Here is a 19,496-nt window from a genome sequence, read left to right as displayed (position 1 = left end):
TCCAGTCAGTCCACTAGGGGCCACTGGTTTCCTTCCCGCCCCCACGCTTCCTCTCTATCGCAGTTCGCCGCTTGCTAGCAGCCGTTGTCTCGCTGGTGCTTACGCTGTCCAAGGAGCCACTCTAGGCTTTTGGGAGGCCGTCTGCATTGCGTGGGGAAGGTTTGGACGACGCAATCGCCTCGCCGGCCCCCGGGGCGGTTAGCGCTTCCGGGGTCGAAGGGTGCGCGGGGTTGAAAGCAGGCCGCTCCGCCCCGTCCCCCTCCCAGACCAGCAGAGGCAGCAGCCGGAGCAGCCGCAGCCTGCGCCCTCTCCCGCCCGCCCGCCCTCCGCCCGCCCGCCCGCCCTCCGCCGCCCTCCACCCGCCCCGGGGTCTCTTTCCCCCTTCCTCCTCCTCCTCCTCCCCCCCCCCCCTTCCTCCTCCGCCCGCCCGCGGGGCCCCCCTCGCCTTCCCGCCCGCCCCTATTGTTCCGCCCCCGGCCTCCCGCCCTTCCCCTTCCCGCCCGCTCCCCTTTTCCCCTCAGTCGCCTCGCGCCTGCAGGTAAGCCTAAAAATTTCCCCTGCGCCCCCAACTATGGCTACCATTTCCACTTTCATCTTCTTTCTTAGCCGGCTCGGGTCCTAGTCACGAGCCCCGGTCTCGCGTAGTCCCGCGTGAGCGCTTACCACCTCACTGTGCCTGGCCGGTCATTCACGCGAGGCCGTGGCTCTGGCGCGGCCTAGTAGGCCTCGCGCAAGGCCTATTCCCCCCCTCCCCCCGCCTTTTCCCGGTGGCGGCTGCGCAGGAGTCAGGGAGGGCGCGCGCGCGGTAGGGGGGGCAGCGGTGGATTTGTTGGTTGTGGGGGGTTGGGGGAGGCGATGGCCGGCTTGCTGGTCGGGCGGGTGAGCGCGGCTCCCCGCGGGGGTCAGGCGCTGGCGCAGCCACACGAGGAGGCGCTACTAGTCCGGCCCCTCCCCCTGTATCGCAGCGCCCCCCCCCGACCGAACCGTTTATTTTTCCCCCCTCTTCTAGTCAAGGGAAGGGGGGGCTTTTTTTCTTAAGTGGAAAATGCTTGGATGACCGAGGGGAGAGTGGGCTGCGGAGTTAAAGAAAGGGTAGACGGGCTCCCAGTTGCCGAGTTAATCAGGACGTTTCTCCGGGTAACGAATTTTTAAATTACAAAATGCCTGCCGGTGTAAACCCAGACCGAGCTATTTATGGAAGGGGTATTGGACAGCAGTATTAGCAGCTGGATTGCTGGAATGGGGTACATTTGTCTTGACCTAGTCAGGAGGGAAGTTTGACAGATTTCTTGAGTTGTTTAGATGGTTTGGAGTTAAAAATGCATCTTTGTACTTTACCTCGAGAAATGGCTTCAAATAGGTTTCCTCGTTTTGTTTTTTTTTGCCTTTTCGAAGTTGCGTTATTGTGATATTTGTAAAGGGCTTCTTATTACATCTGCAAGGGGATAAGGAATTAAACTGCCAGATTTTTACCATACCTTATTTAAAAAAAAAAGTCATTCTTACAGACCTAACGCTTCTTCCCCCACCAAGCACTATTTTTCCTTGAGTGAAAAGTATTGAATTCTGGGATTTTGCCAGCAATTAATTGTATTCTGAAAAAGGGGAAATGATGTGCTTTGGGGATGCACTTATATAATCACTTACATTCTTGGAGTAGCCAGAGGACAGTTTGCCATATACAGAATGGTGTGACAGCCACTTAAGCACCTAAGATATTTAGGGTATGGGCTTTGTGTTAGAGGAAAGTTAACACAGTGACTGGTTTTGTGAAGGAGGGAATCTAGCTGTGGGAGGAGAGAGATGACATGTTGAGTTTTAAAAGGATGGATACTTAAAATGTCATTGGGGACATTCTACAACTTGGGAGACGTCCTTTTTAAAGCTGTCACGATTAGGTGCTAAAGGAGGTATTGAAGGCAAAGGCATACCCAAAACCAAATTTTCTTTCTACACGTAACTAGTTATTCTAAAGCAGAAATGTTAGGAACAATATTAGGAATTGTTTCATAGGTGGGAAAAGGGCCATCCTGTATAGGAAAGGTACACTGCTGTTGTTCCTAAAAACAAAAATAAAATTTTAGGAATGCCAGTTTTATTTTGGTTGTTTTCTTTGGAAGGAAATTTAAGATTTAACAGACTTGAAATAAAAACTGGATGGTAGACACAAAAGCAAGGAAGACATCTCAAATCTGAGTAACGAGTTGGAAGGAGGAATAGGAGAAAAGGACTCAAGTGTACTTAATGTATTGAGTCATTTTCTAAAGGGGAATATGGAACCCCAGCCTGCTTGGAAGTCATCTCAGATAATGTCTTTTCAGTGAGGATGTTGATCTAAATCTTTTAGAAATCATTTGGTGTTAGCCATCAGCATTTGAAATTTATAATGTGGGATATATCTCAATTTCGTTATCTAGAAATTGCTACTACGAAGAAAATTTACATGTGTTCTCTCTAGTTTTCAACTTAAACTGCTCCCCAGCAGGGAGACAAAAGGTCATTTGCCCTCACTGTAGTTAGTTGGAAGTTTGCTCTCATAATTTCCAGGTGTTTCTGAATTCTTTGAAGCTTTTTCTGCTGAAGGACAAGTGGTGCACGTTCAGCAGTTCCCTTAGAACCATTGCCAATTGAAGGAACCTTCTTCATCCCGAGAGTCAGCGGAAACCCTATCATTAATGAGAGGAACTGGAAAATTGCCTTCTATACTCTGTAACAGAACCTGAACTGTATATTTTGTCATGCAGTTGTACTTGGTGTGTATATAAGTCTGACATACTGTCATTTAAGGAAAAATGTAAAGTAGAAAATATTGATAAAGTGAAAATAATTTGGGAAATAATCCTGTTGTTTTTCTCCTCTGATTTTGGTCATGTTTGCATTTTAGTTTTTGGCTTTCACTCCCTACCAGTGACCAAAGACTTGACCACTCAAAAGTCCAGCTCCCCAGAACACTGCTCGACATGGACACCGGTGTGATTGAAGGTGGATTAAATGTCACTCTCACCATCCGGCTACTTATGCATGGAAAGGTATGCTCCAGCTTGGGAAATTGGGTCATAGTAACTGCTAAGGGAGGGGCCAGGAAGAACAGACATGCATCTTGGAGCTCATCAGATTAGCACTGTGGGGCATCTGGCTTTAGCACATTTCCCTAATGGAGTAGATGTGAGTGTAGTGGGAAAATGGACAGACTTGACTAGGAAGCTCCACTGAGCAGGAAAGGCTTAATTAGAGGCTGGAGCCAAAAACTGTCTCATACCTAGATGGTAAGGTTTTTCTCATGGAGATTGCTTATAGTAAGTCTACTCCCCCCAATAAATCTTCAAATCTTTCCATTCCTTTGGGGTAATAATTAGCATAGATAGCAGTCTGTCAGCTGGACAGTTAAAATTCCTTTTCGTGGTGAATACTTCATTAGAACATGTAGAGAAAGGAAAAATAAAATATATTTTTAAAAAGAAATACTTTGGGATTTCCTCTTACTGATGTTAGTTTTCTGCATTGCAGGAAGTTGGCAGTATCATCGGAAAGGTAAGATAATTTCATTTCAACTTTAATTACCATTTAGTTGTTCTGGATTGAAATAGCAGTTGGAGCTCATGCTTGACTTTTCCTTTACAGAAAGGAGAATCAGTTAAGAAGATGCGCGAGGAGGTAAGTCATGAAAGACTTTGAGATTGTTAACTTTGGGAAGTAACAAAACCTTTAAAACAAGTGAAAATTCTTTTTCAGAAATTAGGGAGGAAAGTCTCAATAAGGGAAATACGTATTTTTTTCCAGCCTGGTTATTTGTAATGACAATCTGGGAAGTGTATTTTTTTTTTCCCTATTCGGGAAGTGTGGTTTTGACAAGTCATAGAATTCGTTCAAGACTTAAGGCAGCTGCTTTAGGCTATATTTGAGGATAGACATGGAGCAGCAGTGTTTGGAATGATGCTGACTTTGCGTTGCATCAGGATCGTGTACATTGGCAGTTCCTTGTCCCTTTTACAAGGGACTGTAGATCCTGTACATACTCAGATTTTATTGTCTCTTTAACTTCTTTTGGCTCTTGTTTCCTATCTAGAGTGGTGCACGTATCAACATCTCAGAAGGGAATTGTCCTGAGAGAATTATCACTTTGGCTGGACCCACTAATGCCATCTTCAAAGCCTTTGCTATGATCATTGACAAACTGGAAGAGGTTTGTTGTCTCCCACTCCCTCATTCTTCGTTTTTAAGTGCTTCCAGAGAGCTTGTTGATTTTCTAAGAGCTTTTTAAATTTAAGGACAAACTGGACCATGAGACTCCGTAAATGGGTCCTTAGCTTCCTGTAGCCTGCCACAAAATTTAACCATTTGTAGGTAAAAAAGAGTCATTTGAGGCTGGGCGCGGTGGCTTGTGCTGAGGCAGCCTCATTTGAGGCTGAGGCGGGCACATCACGAGGTCAGGAGTTAAGAGACCAACAGTGAAACCTCGTCTCTACTGAAAATACAAAAATTAGCCAGGCATGGTGGTGTGCACCTGAAATCCCAGCTACTCGGGAGGCTGAGATAAGATAGGAGAAACTCTTGAACCCAGGAGGTGGAGGTTGTCGTGAGCCGAGATTGCACCACTGCACTCCAGTCTGGGCAACAGAGCGAGACTCCATCTCAAAAAAAAAAGTCACTTGAATCATCAAAACAGTTTGAGTTTTGCCACGGACTTAATGTAAATAATTTGCATGAAAAGCATCTGTTGAAAGTATGCCATTGCTTTGGTAACAGGCTTGAGTATATACCCAACTGATACGGTTTACCTGATGTTATAAACACAAACAATCTTGCAATCCTGATGCTTTTAGGTTAAAAAATCAATCTGTTAACATTGTATCAAAAAGTTGCTCTTAGGTTAAAAAGTCAATCTGCTAACACTGTGTCAAAATTACACTTGTTGGGAAGAGACCTAGGTTATCAGAATTGAAATACTCAACAGCAGAGGTTTTATCAAGAGGAAGTTTTTCCCCCGCCAACCTTCAGAGGCTGAGTTATTGTCCTGGGTCTTGTATTCAGTCCCTCTCTCTCCCCCTTCTGCAGTAATGCAGCTAATTGTGCAATTGATAGGCAGAGGAGTGCTGCTTCCTTGGTGGTTGGTACTTAAACGGTGCCTGACATCTTTGTTTTTGTTTTTTTTTTTTTGGGAGGGGGGACGGAGTCTCGCTCTGTCACCCAGACTGGAGTGCAGAGGCGCAATCTCGGCTCACTGCAAGCTCCGCCTCCTGGGTTCACGCCATTCTCTTGCCACAGCCTCCCGAGTAGCTGGGACTACTGGCGCCCGCCAGCACACCCGGCTAATTTTTTGTATTTTTAGTAGAGACGGGGTTTCACCGTGTTAGCCAGGGTGGTCTCGATCTTCTGACCTCGTGATCCTCCCGCCTCGGCCTCCCAAAGTGCTGGGATTACAGGCGTGAGCCACTGCGCCCGGCCTCGGTGCCTGACATCTTATCCTTGCCAAGATTAGAAATGTTATCTTTTGACCCCCGGGGTCCAGAACTAGAAGTTCTAGAAGTCCAGAACTCATGGTTTAAAAAACACGTTTTAATTCTTGTTCAAGTTCAAGAATGAATTTGAACTAGTTCTTTTTTATACATCATAGTATTTATTTATTTTTTCTTTTTAGGCAGAGTTGTGCTCTTGTCACCCAGGCTAGAGTGCAGTGGTATACCTGTAGCTCACTACATCCTCCCAGGCTCAAGTGATCCTTCTGTCTTAGGTTCCTGAGTAACTGGGCCTACAGGTGCATGCCACCCTACCTGGATAACTTCTTAAAAACCTTTTCTTGGCCGGGCGCGGTGGCTCAAGCCTGTAATCCCAGCACTTTGGGAGGCCGAGACGGGTGGATCACGAGGTCAGGAGATCGAGACCATCCTGGCTAACACGGTGAAACCCCGTCTCTATTAAGAAATACAAAAAAAAAACTAGCCGGGCGAGGTGGCGGGCGCCTGTAGTCCCAGCTACTCGGGAGGCTGAGGCCGGAGAATGGCGTGAACCCGGGAGGCGGAGCTTGCAGTGAGCTGAGATCCGGCCACTGCAGTCCAGCCTGGGTGACAGAGCGAGACTCCGTCTCAAAAAAAAAAAAAAAAAAAAACCTTTTCTTGTAGAGATGGGGGCTTGTTATGTTTCCCAGGCTGGTCTCAAACTCCTGGCCTCAAGTGGTCCTCCTGTCTCGCCTCCCAAAGTGTTGGGATCACAGAGGTGAGCCACCATGCCCAGCATTAACTATTTTTTTTGTTTTTTGAGACAGGGTCTTGCTCTGTTACCCAGGCTGAAGTACAGTTGTGTTACCTTGGCTCATTGCAGCCTCAATTTCCTGTACTCAAGTAGTCATCCCACCTAAGCCTCCCCAGTAGCTGGGACCACAGGCACAAACCACCATGTCGGGCTAGTTTTCATGGGTTTTGTAGAGACTGAGTCTTCCTGTGTTGCCCAGGCTCGCTCATCTTGAACTCCTGGGCTCAAGCAATCCTCCTGTCTCAGCCTCCCAAAGTGCTGGGATTACAGGCACTAGCCACCAGGCCAGGCCTTTACTTTATTTAAAAAAAAAAAAATTGTAAGCTAGAATATGAACTGTTTATTTCTTAACCAAGGAATAAACATGTCCTTGTCTTTAGAGGTCTTAACTGCTTAAGCAGTTTCCAGGTCTCTAGTTATCAGCCTAGAGATTAGGCTAGTAAGTGATACTTAAACCACTTAATCTTCAGAAGGCTAAATTTAACTAGATTAAAACCATGACTTTTTGGATGCAGCATGTGTTTATGGGAAAGAGTATAGGCTTTGAACTAATACAGTCAAATCTACGGGTTTGTTTATTTTGTTTTGTTGAGATGGAGTTTCCTCGTCACCCAGGCTGGAGTGCAGTGGCGTGTTCCCAGCTCATTGCAACCTCCGACTCCTGGGTTCAAGCAATTCTCCTGCCTCAGCCTCCCAAGTAGCTGGGATTACAGGCGCTCACCACTACGCCCGGCTAATTTTTGTATTTTTAGTAGAGATGGGGCTTCACCGTGTTGGCCAGGCTGATCTCAGACTCCTGACCTCAGGTGATCCACCTGCCTTGACCTCCCAAAGTGCTGGGATTACAGGCGTGAACCACTGTGCCCTGCCTGTTTTTAGTTTTCTAACAGGGTAGAGTTGGTGTAAGTAGGGTTGTATTGTTTTATATCTACCTTTTTTGTTTTTTGTTTTGTTTTGAGATGGAGTCTGATTCTGTTGCCCAGTCTGGAGTGCAGTGGTGTATTCTCAGCTCACAGCAGCCTCTTCCTCCTGAATTCAATTTTCCTGCCTCAGTCTCCTGAGTAGCCTGGACTACAGGTGCATGCCACCACACCCAGCTAGTTTTTGTATTTTTGTAGAGACGGGCATTCACCATGTTGGCCACGCTGGTCTTGAACTGCTGACCTCAGGTGATCCGCCCACCTCGGCCTTCCAAAGTGCTGGGATTACCAGTGTGAGCCACTGTGCCCGGCCTGTTTTATATTTTTTCTTAATATTTGATTTGATTTATTTTATTTTTTTATTTTTTTATTTTTTTTGAGATATTCTCACTCTGTTGCCTAGGCTAGAGTGCAGTGGCACAATCTTGGCTCACTGCAACTTTGCCTCCGTGGATCAAGTGATTCTCCTGTGTCAGCCTCCTGAGTAGCTGGGATTACAGGTGCCAGCCACCATGCTCGGCTAATTTTTGTATTTTTAGTAGAGATGGGGTCTCACTGTTGGCCAGGCTGGTCTTGAACTCACTGACCTGAAATGATCCACCTGCTTCAGCTTCTCAAAGTGCTGGGATCACAAGCATGAACTACCGTGCTTGGCAGTATTTGATTTAATTTTGACATCACCTTTTTCCCCCATTGCCTGGCCAATGTAACTGCAAAATAGATTATCACTTTTATCCCTACCAAGTACATTCCTTCAGGGTGAAGGAAAATATATTTATGGCTAATTCTGAGGAATTTTTTCAAGAGCTTTTATCGGTACATCAGAAATAGTTTGAGAGGGGCATGGTATTGGAACTTTTGTCTACGGTGGGTTTTGACCTCACAAGTCCTTACGAGATCAAGGGTAAGTGGTTCTTCACTGGCAGTTATTGGTTTCCAGGGATCTGCTTATCCTGGTGTTCTTTCTTTCTGTAGGACATAAGCAGCTCTATGACCAATAGCACAGCTGCCAGTAGACCCCCGGTCACCCTGAGGCTGGTGGTCCCTGCAAGTCAGTGTGGCTCTCTCATTGGAAAAGGTGGTTGCAAGATCAAGGAAATACGAGAGGTTAGTGACTTTTGTGCTCCTTTTAGAAATGTTAAGTATTTGTTCCAAATTCACTCTTTGTATGGCTAGGAAAAGTTAGCAGTGAGATGAAAATTTTTGTTGAATTAACAGTTCTAGAGGATTACAATGTGATTGTACTGAAAACTATCTTGCAATATAATTATTTTGCATAATTCATAAATTGTAGTAAATCAGAACATGAGAAAGTTAATCAGAATTTCCAACTATTACATATAACATTTCTTTTCTTTTTTGGCAACTTTTCCATGAGGCTACATAATTCTTTTTCATGTCTCAAGGGATGAGTTTGCAGTAGTAGCAACAGTTTTTCTATTTTTTAATTTTAATTTTTATTATTATTATTTTTTACGTGGTCTCACTCTGTCTCCCCAGGCTGGAGTGCAGTGGTGCAGTCATGGCTCACTGCAGGAAAACATCGACCTTCCCAGCCTCAGGTGATCCTCCCATCTCAGCCTCCTGAGAAGCTGGGACTGTAGGCTCCTGCCACCACATCCAGATTTTTGTATTTTTTTGTAGAAAAGGTGGTTTGCCATGTGGCCCAGACTGGTTTCAAACTCCTGAGCTCGAGCAATCCACCCACCTCAGTCTCCCAGTGTTGATACTACAGGCTTGAGCCAGCACACCTGCTTGCCTACAATGTCATTTTTCTTGACCAGGCTTATAAGCAGCAAGGAGAAAAATAGGAAGATGTATTGGGAAATAGATGTAATTCTACTTTTTTTTTTTTTTTTTGAGACGGGGTCTCATTGTCACACAGGATGAAGTGCAGCGCATAATCATGATCATGGCTTACTGCAGCCTCGACTTCCTAGGCTCATGTGACCCTCCTACCTCAAGCTTCCTGAGTAGCTGTGACCATAGGCGCACTCCACAATGCCCGGCTAATTTTTTTTATTTTTTTATTTTTATTTTTTATGGAGACGGGTCTCACTGTTTTGCTCAGGCTGGTCTCTAACTCCTGAGCCTCAGTGATTTGACTGCCTTGGTCTCCCAAAGTGCTGGGATTACAGGCTTGAGCCACCGCGCCCGGCCAAATTGTGGAAGATTTTAATTGTATTTAGATGTTACTGAATGTGTTGGAATGAAACTCGAATGGCTGCTTGAGTTTTTGGGAGTGTATTGTACATGGCATGACAACAGAGATCTTCATTTTGCTAATTGCTGTATTCCAAGCACTTGTCCTGGTACCTGGCACATGAATGGCCTTGATGTAAATATTTATTCAGTAAGATAATGAAAGGTGGGTGATACTTGGTGGGGCTTTTGCTTTGCCCAGAGGAACTATCATTAGTTGAGAGGAAACTATTTAGAAGGACCTTTTGCTTGAGAGTAGGTTAAATTTAGGCTGTTATTGAGGCTTATTCTTGTCTTTCAGTGGCTAATTTATTTTTAACTCTAATTTGTTAAACAGTTCTATGTGGAATAAGGGAAGAGTGGGACAAAGAACAAAAAGGGAAGATTGGAAATGGATGGATATCCATTAGAGTTTTAGACTCTGAAATTGCTGTTGGGAGGAATTGGAAAAGCATGAGCTGTTTTTCTCTGATTTTGAATTTCTTTTTACTCCAAAGAGTACAGGGGCTCAGGTCCAGGTGGCAGGGGATATGCTACCCAACTCAACTGAGCGGGCCATCACTATTGCTGGCATTCCGCAATCCATCATTGAGTGTGTCAAACAGATCTGCGTGGTCATGTTGGAGGTAAGCCCTCAGGCTCATGCTGAGAATGGAGGGAGGGCCATTCTGGGGACAGAGGGACTGATCTATATTTAGTAAGACTAGAATTAAGTGAAGCTGTTAAGGCTTCCAGTGGGGGTGGGGGTAAAAGGTTCCCTGAGTTCATATTTTCCTTCCCCTAGCTTTGACTTTTCTTATGGTCTGTGAGCAAAAATAGAAACTGCTAAGCAGCAGTGATCTTTGGTTCACAGCAGTTGTGTACCAGAGTCAGAGGGGGAAGATGCACTGCATGGACTGAGGGGGCCACAGATGTATTTGGGTTCCTGAGTAGCTGAGTTACTACATTTTGAATTGCTGTATTTTGGTTACATGGAAATTGGACATGCTCTTTAACAACTTGTCACTTTGTAGGAGGGTATTCAAAGTGTTATAAAGAGTAGAAAAACGTATGTATGATGATGTTTCCGAATGACTAATGAGGTCCTCATTATATACTATTATTCTATTAAAAGACTAGCAAAATTCAGGAAAATTAAGCCTTTTCAGATTTGTGATATGGAGTTGGTTTCATTGGTGAGAAATGAAACTGGAATTTTTTCTTTCTTTTTTTATTGTGTGTGTGTGTATGTATGTGTGTGTGTGAGAGAGAGATGGGTTCACTCTGTCACCCAGGCTGGAGTGCAGTGGCGCGATATTGGCTCACTGTAAAGTCTGCCTACCAGGCTTAAGCGATTCTCTCACCTGTCTCCCCAGTAGCTTGGTCTACAGGCATGCGCCACCACACCTGGCTAATTTTTTAAATTTTTTGTGGAGATGGGATTTTGTCATGTTGCCCAGGCTGGTCTTGAACTCCTGAGCTCAAGCCATCCACACGCCTCAGCCTTCCAGAGTACTGGGATTACTAGCATGAGCCGATGCACCCGGCCTGGAAACTGGAATTTTCAAGTAGAGATTAGAAAAACCTTGATTGGGCCTTTGAACTATTTGTAGATAGTGTCTGTATTACTCTGGACATAACACTTGAGTATTTTACTTCCAATTTTGGCTTTATTTCCTATTCAGGCCAAAAAAAATTGTGAGATACTAAAAATTACCAACTAAAATGTATGTGTTCAACAGTTTTTCATGTTCATTAAATTTATCTAAAATTTTGGAAATAGTGCCGAAGATTATTACGTGGACTTCTCCGTTGATGAGAATTAGTTTCAATTGTGTAGTCCTTGGACTTACTGCATTAAAGGCAAATAACGTTTAGTAGATGATTTGAGATTAGATCTAGCCAGAGACAATTTGGTAGGTAAAGGGATGGAAATAGTTTTTAATTTAACTGACCTGTGTGAGCTAAAGCCACACAGCTGAAGCAGCTTTGAAACCTTATCTCTTTTTGTTTTTTTCCCCTCTGACTCTCTCCCAGTCCCCCCCGAAGGGCGTGACCATCCCGTACCGGCCCAAGCCGTCCAGCTCTCCGGTCATCTTTGCAGGTGGTCAGGTAAGAAAATTCTTATTGGTGGGCTAGAATGAACAGAGATTATATATGAAATGTCAACTTTGCCAGCATCACACCAAGCCACTCTGCATGCTTGCTGAAACCTATACTCTGGCCATAGTTTGACCTGCTTTTAGTTTTATTTTTTGTACTGGAGAAAGCTGAATGCCTTAATTTTTAGCAGGCAATGGAAGTTTTGTAGGCACTCGGAAGAGGTAACTTACTTGGTTACTTAAGGTGGGTTGGATTAGAATATAAGAGTTGAATTGCCTTACTGTCTCTGCTTCTCTCCCTGTCCCCACCCCATCCATGTTTTATGTGTGTGGGGTGATATTTAGAGGTCTAAATAAATAAAAGGTAGCAAAGAATCGGACCTCTGAAGGAGATTCTGGATGGTGGTCTCAAAATTTGGGGGTCCTGAATTTGAGTGTCCTACAAACTTCCCCTTCCCTCCACCTCACCTCCCCTACTCCTACCCCTTCACTCCCAAACTCCAGTGTGTTGTCCCCTAGGCTCTTAACCTCATAAACACTGGTTTGAACCCACATGGCATAACTGAAATCAGCTGGGGTAAGAGTTCAGTGTGCAAGAATAGAAGGGGGTGAGCGTGTTGGACTGTGGTGCTGTGACATTTCATGTTAGAGTAAGAACACCAAAGCACCACCATGGCCTCTCTCTGCTCCTTCCTCATCAACCTAAACTCTTGATCTTTGGCACATGGACTATTCTGAAGTTAGATTATTATGACAGAAGCATTGATGAGGACTTAGTCCTATGCTCTGATTGTATTTGAGGAGTAGGTAGGTCAGGTTTTAAAACGGAGTCGGCCCTTTGTGGGTTCCACCTTCAGCCTACCTCAGAACAAAAGTATTCAGGGAAAAAAATGGGTGGTTGCATCTGTACTGAACATGTACAGGCTTTGTCTTGTCATTAAACAATACAGTATAACAAATATTTACATAGCATTTACATTGTATTAGATATAAGTAATGTAGAGATTATATGGGAGGATATGTTTAGGTTATATGCAAGTACTATACCATTTTATGTAAAAGACTTGAGTATCCATGGATATTTGTTTCTATGGGGGGATCCTAGGACTAATCTCCCACCGATAACCTAGGGACAACTGTATTGGGATTCAGGTTGAAATAGTGACTGATTTTGGTAGCTGCCTAAGCAAGTGCATTGCTCAAAACCTTTTCCCACTTGGGGTTGGTCTGTTATAAGCATATTTAGTTAACTAGTTCCATCTTATTTGCGTTTGATCTGGGAGCCATTTAGAGGGCAAGCATAAACTTGGGAGTCCATCTCATTCACATTCTGTTGAATTGGCATAAAAATGAACAAGTTTTTAGGGATTTAGTTTGTTGTGTAGTTACGAGAGTTTTCACAGGAAGGCCGGTTATGTCACAGTGTTAACCTGGAGTCAGTTTAGTACCTTACTTTTAGACAAGTACAAACTGGTTTGGTCAAAGGGCTCTCAGTCTAGTTAGAGTTGGGCAGGATAAGCAAAGACCCAGAGTTAGTGTAGCCAGAAGGGGTTAGCCTTAGGAGTTTTTCCTTCCCAGGAACTCCAGGTTCCTGCTCTTCTGGATTCTCCCACTCCCCCTTCGGAATATAGAGTCCCATACTGGGTGGCAGCAATCCTCTGTACTTAAAATTCTTCCTTCACTTCCTTTTTTTCCCCCTCCCCATCACACCTCCCCCTTCATACCTCTTTGTTTCCCTACCCTCCCTCCCTCCCTCCCTTCCCTTTATTTAGTTGATGGACCACCGTCTAAAAACTTGCAGTTTCTTCTATGAGTGGCCCTATCATGGATCGTTCCCACAGGCCTTTTTAAATATACAATGTCCACAGATGGACCTGTGTCTTTTGTTCCTTTGTGGCAAAGTGGGCTCTGTAGGGGTTCAACTTAATCCCACACTGACCAGGAGCTGGGGTCAGCTCTGTTGCCCCATCCCTTCATTCTTACTGAAAATAGCCCAATTGTGCAGTGTGAAATCTGCCACTAGGTAACTTTTTTTTTTTTTAATTCACTGATTACAGCTCGTTTCAAATTGTGTCTGAGCTCCTTTTTAAAGGAAAAAGGAAAAAAATAAACAACTTTTTTTGTGTGAATTTCATGCTGGTGACAAGGTGCCGGATTGACAGCCCTGGAGACTGAAATCCTCTATTTATCCACAGGACAGGTACAGCACAGGCAGCGACAGTGCGAGCTTTCCCCACACCACCCCGTCCATGTGCCTCAACCCTGACCTGGAGGGACCACCTCTAGAGGTGAGAGGGGATGTTCAGTCTCCAAGGCTCACTCAATCCTTCCGCCTCAGCCGAGACTGCCAACACACGGGGGGCCAGTGGCGCTGGTGATTTTTGGTGCTGTGGACACCACCTGTCCACGGGGACCTGGACTGACCCCCCCAACCTCATTTCACCCAGGCCGCGTAGCCCACCAGATGGTAACACCAACTTTTTTTTTTTTTTTTTTTTTAATTTTTTTTTGTTCAACCCCTCTTCCCCTCTCCCACTCCTCCCACCCCATTTTCACCTTCCTTCCACCCCCACCTGGGTGTACTTTTGGGGGTACTGGCCACTATGATGTGAGAAGCTTCACATCCTGTTAACCAGCCACTCCTTCCTTCCCCTCCCTCCCCGTTCCCTTTTCCTTTCCTCCTGTTCCCTACCCCATTGCCCTGAAGACCCAGCTCCCTTTTTGGGAGGTTACGTTGTGGGGGGAGGAGGGCATAGTGGGAGCTGCAAGTGCGTATGGAGGGGAGGTGGGAGAAGACAGGAATTAGAACACAGTGGTTTTTGTTTACCTGTGATCAGCTCCCTAGTGTTAGGGACTCAGCTAGCATCCAATGTTCTTAAGGTCTTTAGGCAGATAGAAAAATAAGTTGGAGAAGGGGAAGTGTTTCAAAACATGCCATGTAGGTTTGTGCAGATAGAGATCTTCCACATCACCACAATTGGTAGAAGGGTTGGGGTGGTGAGGGAAGAGATGATTACTCCTCCTAGGCTATCTTGTATACAGCGAGGAAGAGTGGGGCTTGGTCAATCGAGGCATTGCTAATCTCACTTCCCACATTTTCATTAAGAAACAGTTATGTATATTTTGCCTTTGATTGCAGGGAACTTGGCTATCTTTATAGGATCCCTGGAACAAAGTCATATTTAGGTTTCAAAGAGGGCCAATTTGGGTCTGACTGTATTTGTGAGATTCCATCTACTGCCTCAATCTCTGGCCTCCCCCATTCTGTAGTTCAACTCTGGCTTCCTGGCTAGTTGAAATGTCTTTTTCCCCCCCACTGGGTGGCTGTCCGTGATTGGTTTTTAATAGGAACTGTTTTCCTCCTTTTGTAGGCCTATACCATTCAAGGACAGTATGCCATTCCACAGCCAGATGTAAGTTTTGTTTTCACTTCTGTTTTGAAAAGCTCCCTCTCCCATCCAAAATTGTCTCACTCCTTTCTCCCAAGTAGCCAGAAGTGAGTTGGGTCTTCAGCATTTGCAGTATTAAGTTGTTTTCTTCACAAGGTCAATCCCATATTTCAGCCCTTTAATCAGGGTAATGCCTTGTTTGCCTTTTAACATTTAACCCCTGAAATTCAGCATATTAGCTTCTCCTTTCCCCCTGTGTTTCAGATTACCCTGGTTCTAAAAGGGAAATGTTCCGTGGTATACTGTGATTTGTTATCTCAGGGCACAGTTTAAATTGATATTGGGACTGTACTTCCTTGCATGCAGTTCTCTTTTCCATGAGGGTAGTGGGAGGTTTGGTTTGCCTTTGGGAACTCCTCAATCTGAGATGACAATATCAAAAGTATTTGGAGGGATGGGGAAGGGGCTTATGTTACACAGAGAAGGATAGGAACCTGAACATTTCAGAATTCAACTCAAACCTTTCTTGCTGCTAAAACCTATTTAAAAGTGCTGGTATTTAGACTTCGGGCATTTTTTTTCTGCACTTTTATTCTTACTAACGTTTCCAAGTGCTGAGCATTAGGCTTGGGAAATTGAGTTTCAGTCTTGGTTAGTGGTAGGCCCCAGGAGAGAGAGAAGTAGATGTGAAGAAGGATTATTTTATGACAGGACAGTTTATATAGATGAATAAAAATAGCTGTAGTAGTCAGTGGTGGCGGTGATGGGACTAAACCCAGTACGGTTTCTACACCTCTCCTCCTCGCAGTCTCCCTGCCCCCCTCATCTCCTTCCCTCTCCCCAGTACTGATGAAACCCTGCATGGTGTGTTTTCCCTAGCACCACTGCACAGTTTGTTTACCTAGCCTGTCTGTGCTTGTTCCTGCGGCAACTGTTGCAATGGCTGCAAACTACCTTCATTAAGTAGCTCCCAAGGGGATGGTCGTTGGGCAAGTGCTGTTGCTTTTCTATTCGCACACCCAAAAGGCATTCATTCTATTCTTCAGGCACCCTTTCTATTTCTAACCCTTACCCATCACATTCTGCCAATCCCCAGGATTGCGATGCAAGCCCCATCCCTACCCTCTGTTGTAGTTTGAGTAGTAGAGTCAATTTTGGGAATCAGGACCTGCATTTTCAAATTTGAATGTGCTTGAGCCCTGGCTTTTTTAAATCTTCTAATGCCAACCTCCTGTTTCCTCCTTGCAGTTGACCAAGCTGCACCAGTTGGCAATGCAACAGTCTCATTTTCCCATGACGCATGGCAACACCGGATTCAGTGGTATGGATACCTCAGTGTTTATTTCTGTAAGGTGTAGTGCAAGAGAGAGGCCAGTCCCAAGGTCTCAGCTTGACATCTGTTTAAAACAAACTTCGTTATCCAGCATCCTGCTGGTTTAAACTTGCCTGTCTACTATGGCTAAGCCCAAGGAGGTAATGTGTTTGTTAACGTGGTTTTCATTTGGGGTCAGTTATTCTAAAAGAAAAAAAAGCCCTGGAAGGTTTGGGGGTGAGGTTTGGGGATGCTTGTCAGGCAAAGGGTAGGCTGATATTTCTTTGAGCCCATCCTGACTGCTGCCCCCTTGATCTGATCAGCACCCCCTTTCTCTCCACCAGCAATTCACAGGCTTGGGTAGAGACCATCCATTTGTGCCAAATTGTGTAGTGTTTTTTTGTTTTTGTTTTTGTTTTTGTTTTATTTCTGTTTTTGGGGCTTTTCTGTATAAGGAATAACTTGTCCGATAGGGTTAGGATGAGACCACCAAACTCATTTTCACTTGTATCTTAACAGGCATTGAATCCAGCTCTCCAGAGGTGAAAGGCTATTGGGGTAATGATTAAAAAAAAAAAAATCTGTAGTATTCTACTGTTATATTAATAAACTGGTGGGAGTCTTGTTTCACTGCCCATGAACCATACCAGCAACATGCACATGGCAGAGAGGAGCTGAGAGAGCGAAGGGGTGGGCCTGGTGCCCCTGAGGGTCCCTTGATGGATCTGGCCAACCCCCTTCTAAAAATGATGAGACCAGCAGCCATAGTTGAGATCAGGACTAAGCTTGAGTATTAGCCAGCTGGCCTGGTTCAGTCCAGGTGTTGTTAAAGATGGGTATGGGTATTTGCTGATGGGATTTTTTTTTTTCTTTCTTTTTCTTTGGAAAACAAAATGAAAGCCAGAACAAAATTACTGAACAAAAGACAGGGACTAAATCTGGAGAAATGAAGTCCCCTCACCTGACTGCCATTTCATTCTATCTGACCTTCCAGTCTAGGTTAGGAGGATAGGGGGTGGAGGGCCTTAATCTGATACAGGTATATTTAAAACAACTCTGCATGTGTGCCAAAAGTCCATGGTACCCATTAACAGGCATAATATTGGCACTGGTGCTAGTGAGCATCAGGTGAGATGCAGTTTGGAACACAACAGCAGGATAGGGGTAGAAGTACAGAAGGACTTGTTTAGACATTGGTCCTCTTTGAGGATACCACACTCCCTTGCCCTTGCTTCCATCCCCCGTCCCTAATAGGCTGGGCTTTGCAGGAAATGGCATGAAATCAGCTCTTCTGAGTGTACAGAAGAACCTTTCGAGCATTATTTCTACACCCTTCTCCCCCCTCTTTCCTCTTTGGAGGCTTCCAAGTTAGTGATGAATCCCAACAGCCAATGATGCTGGGTTTCCAGTTTATTTCCTTCTGTTAGTTTAATGTGCAAGTCAGTGGGGTTTTGAATGCTGTGCATTGAATTTGCTTGCTCTCTTCTGTCTTTTAGCAGGTTTGGATGCATCTGCTCAGACTACTTCTCATGAACTCACCATTCCAAATGATGTAAGTGTAGTTAGGTTGTGTAGGATGAAAATGAGAAAATTGACTTTAAAGAAATAGATGTCGTTTCAGCAGTGTCCTGCTACCTTTTTTTTTTTTTTTTTTTTTTTCCCCCCGCGACAGAGTTTCACTCTTCTTGCCCATGCTTGAGTGCAATGGCGTGATCTACTCGCTGTAACCTCTGTCTCTGGGTTCAACCGATTCTCCTGCCTCAGCCTCCCGAGTAGCTGGGATTACAGGCATGTGCCACCACCTCTGGCTAATTTTGTGTTTTTAGTAGAGATGGGGTTTCTCCATGTTGGTCAGGCTGGTCTCGCTCTCCCGAGCTCAGGTGATCTGCCCGTTGTGGCCTCCCAAAGTGCTGGGATTACAGGCGTGAGCCCCTGCACTTGGCCTACATGTCCTGCTACTTTTAAGCTCTAGGGAAAGAAACTGGGAATTTTATAATTTTATCTTTATTTTTGTTTTTGTTCTTCATACCCCAAGAATGGAAAATGGGAATTTTGAGATACAAAAATAAGTTGATTATAGTATGTAGAATTGTGATGACAGCTATGATAGAATTATTGTGTGAGGTATGACAAGACAGCAGTAACTTTTTGTTGACAATAGAAATTCCTAGCTGGACGCAGTGGCTCACGCCTGTAATCCTAGCACTTTGGGAGGCCGACGTGGGCTTATCACCTGAGCTTGGAAGTTCAAGACCAGCCTGACTACCATGGAGAAACCCATCTCTACTAAAAATACAAAAAGCTGGGCATGGTGGCACATCTCTGTAATTCCTGCTATTTGGGAGGCTAAGGTAGGAGAATCGCCTTAACCTGGGAGGTGGAGGATGTGGTGAGCCGAGATAGTGCCGTTGCATTCCAGCCTGGGCAACAAGAGTGAAACTCTCATCTCAAGAGAAAAAAAAAAAGGGAAAGAAATTCGTGTCCATTTGCTGCCTTTTTTTTTTCTTTTAAGACGGCGTCTCGCTCTTGTTCTGTTTCCCAGGCTTGGCTCACTGCAACCTCCGCCTCTTGGGTTCAGGTGATTCTCCTGCCTCAGCCTCCCGAGTAGCTGGGACTACAGGTGTGTGCCACCATGTCCAGCTGATTTTTGTATTTTTTTTAATTAGAGATGGGGTTTCTCCATGTTGGTCAGGCTGATCTTGAACTCCTGACCTCCAGCGATCCCCCCTTCAGCCTCCCAAAGCATTGGGATTACAGGCGTCAACCACTGCGTCCAGCTTGCCTTTGTTTTTGTAGAAGCTAAAGCCTTATCCTTAGAAAACGTAGTGGTTTTCGGCCGGGTGCAGTGGCTCATGCCTATAATCCCAGCGGTTTTGGGAGGCCGAGGCAAGTGGGTCATGAGATCAGGAGACAGGCCTGACCAACGTGGTGAAACCCTGTGTCTACTAAATATACAAGAATTAGCCAGGCATGCACACACCTGTAATCCCACTACTCAGAAGGATGAGACAGGAGAATCGCTTGAACCCGGGAGGCAGAGGTTGTAGTGAGCCGAGATCGTGCCACTGAACTCCAGCCTGGGCAACAGAGCAAGACTGTCTCAAAAAAAAACAAGAAAGGAAAAAAAAAAAAGGTGTGGTGGCTTTCTTTTTTTTGACACAGGGTCTCCCTCTGTTGCCCAGGCTGGAGCAAGAGAGGCACGATCCTGACTCACTGCAGCCTTGGATTTCCAGGCTTAAGAGATCCTCCCATCTCAGCCTCCTGAGTACCTGGGACCACAGGTACATGCCGCTATGCCTGGCTAGCTTTTTTTGTATTTTTTTGTAAAGATGGAGTTTCGCCG

General features: G+C 45.0%; 1 protein-coding gene across 41 annotated transcripts in view; it reads left to right on the top strand.

Annotated features, from left to right (window-relative positions):
- The first annotated feature begins 205 nt into the window (after positions 1–205).
- Positions 206–19,496, top strand: part of PCBP2 (poly(rC) binding protein 2) — a 28,553-nt gene continuing 9,262 nt past the window's right edge. For 2 of the 41 annotated variants that reach the window (XM_021922446.2, XM_021922423.2), the window contains exons 1-13: positions 276–538; positions 2,885–3,029; positions 3,508–3,531; positions 3,622–3,654; positions 4,067–4,183; positions 8,145–8,276; positions 9,869–9,997; positions 11,376–11,462; positions 13,648–13,740; positions 14,824–14,865; positions 16,090–16,162; positions 16,673–16,711; positions 17,653–17,705. In XM_021922446.2, the coding sequence (XP_021778138.1) occupies positions 2,961–3,029; positions 3,508–3,531; positions 3,622–3,654; positions 4,067–4,183; positions 8,145–8,276; positions 9,869–9,997; positions 11,376–11,462; positions 13,648–13,740; positions 14,824–14,865; positions 16,090–16,162; positions 16,673–16,711; positions 17,653–17,705 (891 nt within the window). In that variant the 5' untranslated portion in view covers positions 276–538; positions 2,885–2,960. Of the gene's footprint in view, positions 539–956; positions 1,138–2,884; positions 3,030–3,507; positions 3,532–3,621; positions 3,655–4,066; positions 4,184–8,144; positions 8,277–9,868; positions 9,998–11,375; positions 11,463–13,647; positions 13,741–14,823; positions 14,866–16,089; positions 16,163–16,672; positions 16,712–17,649; positions 17,706–19,496 lie in introns of those variants that run through there. The other 39 variants (XM_021922447.2, XM_021922424.2, XM_021922454.2 and 36 more) reach the window with 30 other exon arrangements.

The sequence above is a fragment of the Papio anubis genome, chromosome 9 (genome assembly GCF_008728515.1).
Source record: "Papio anubis isolate 15944 chromosome 9, Panubis1.0, whole genome shotgun sequence".
NCBI lineage: Eukaryota > Metazoa > Chordata > Mammalia > Primates > Cercopithecidae > Papio > Papio anubis.
Note: the sequence above shows the minus strand (reverse complement) of the source record. Positions and strands in the feature narration are given on the sequence as shown.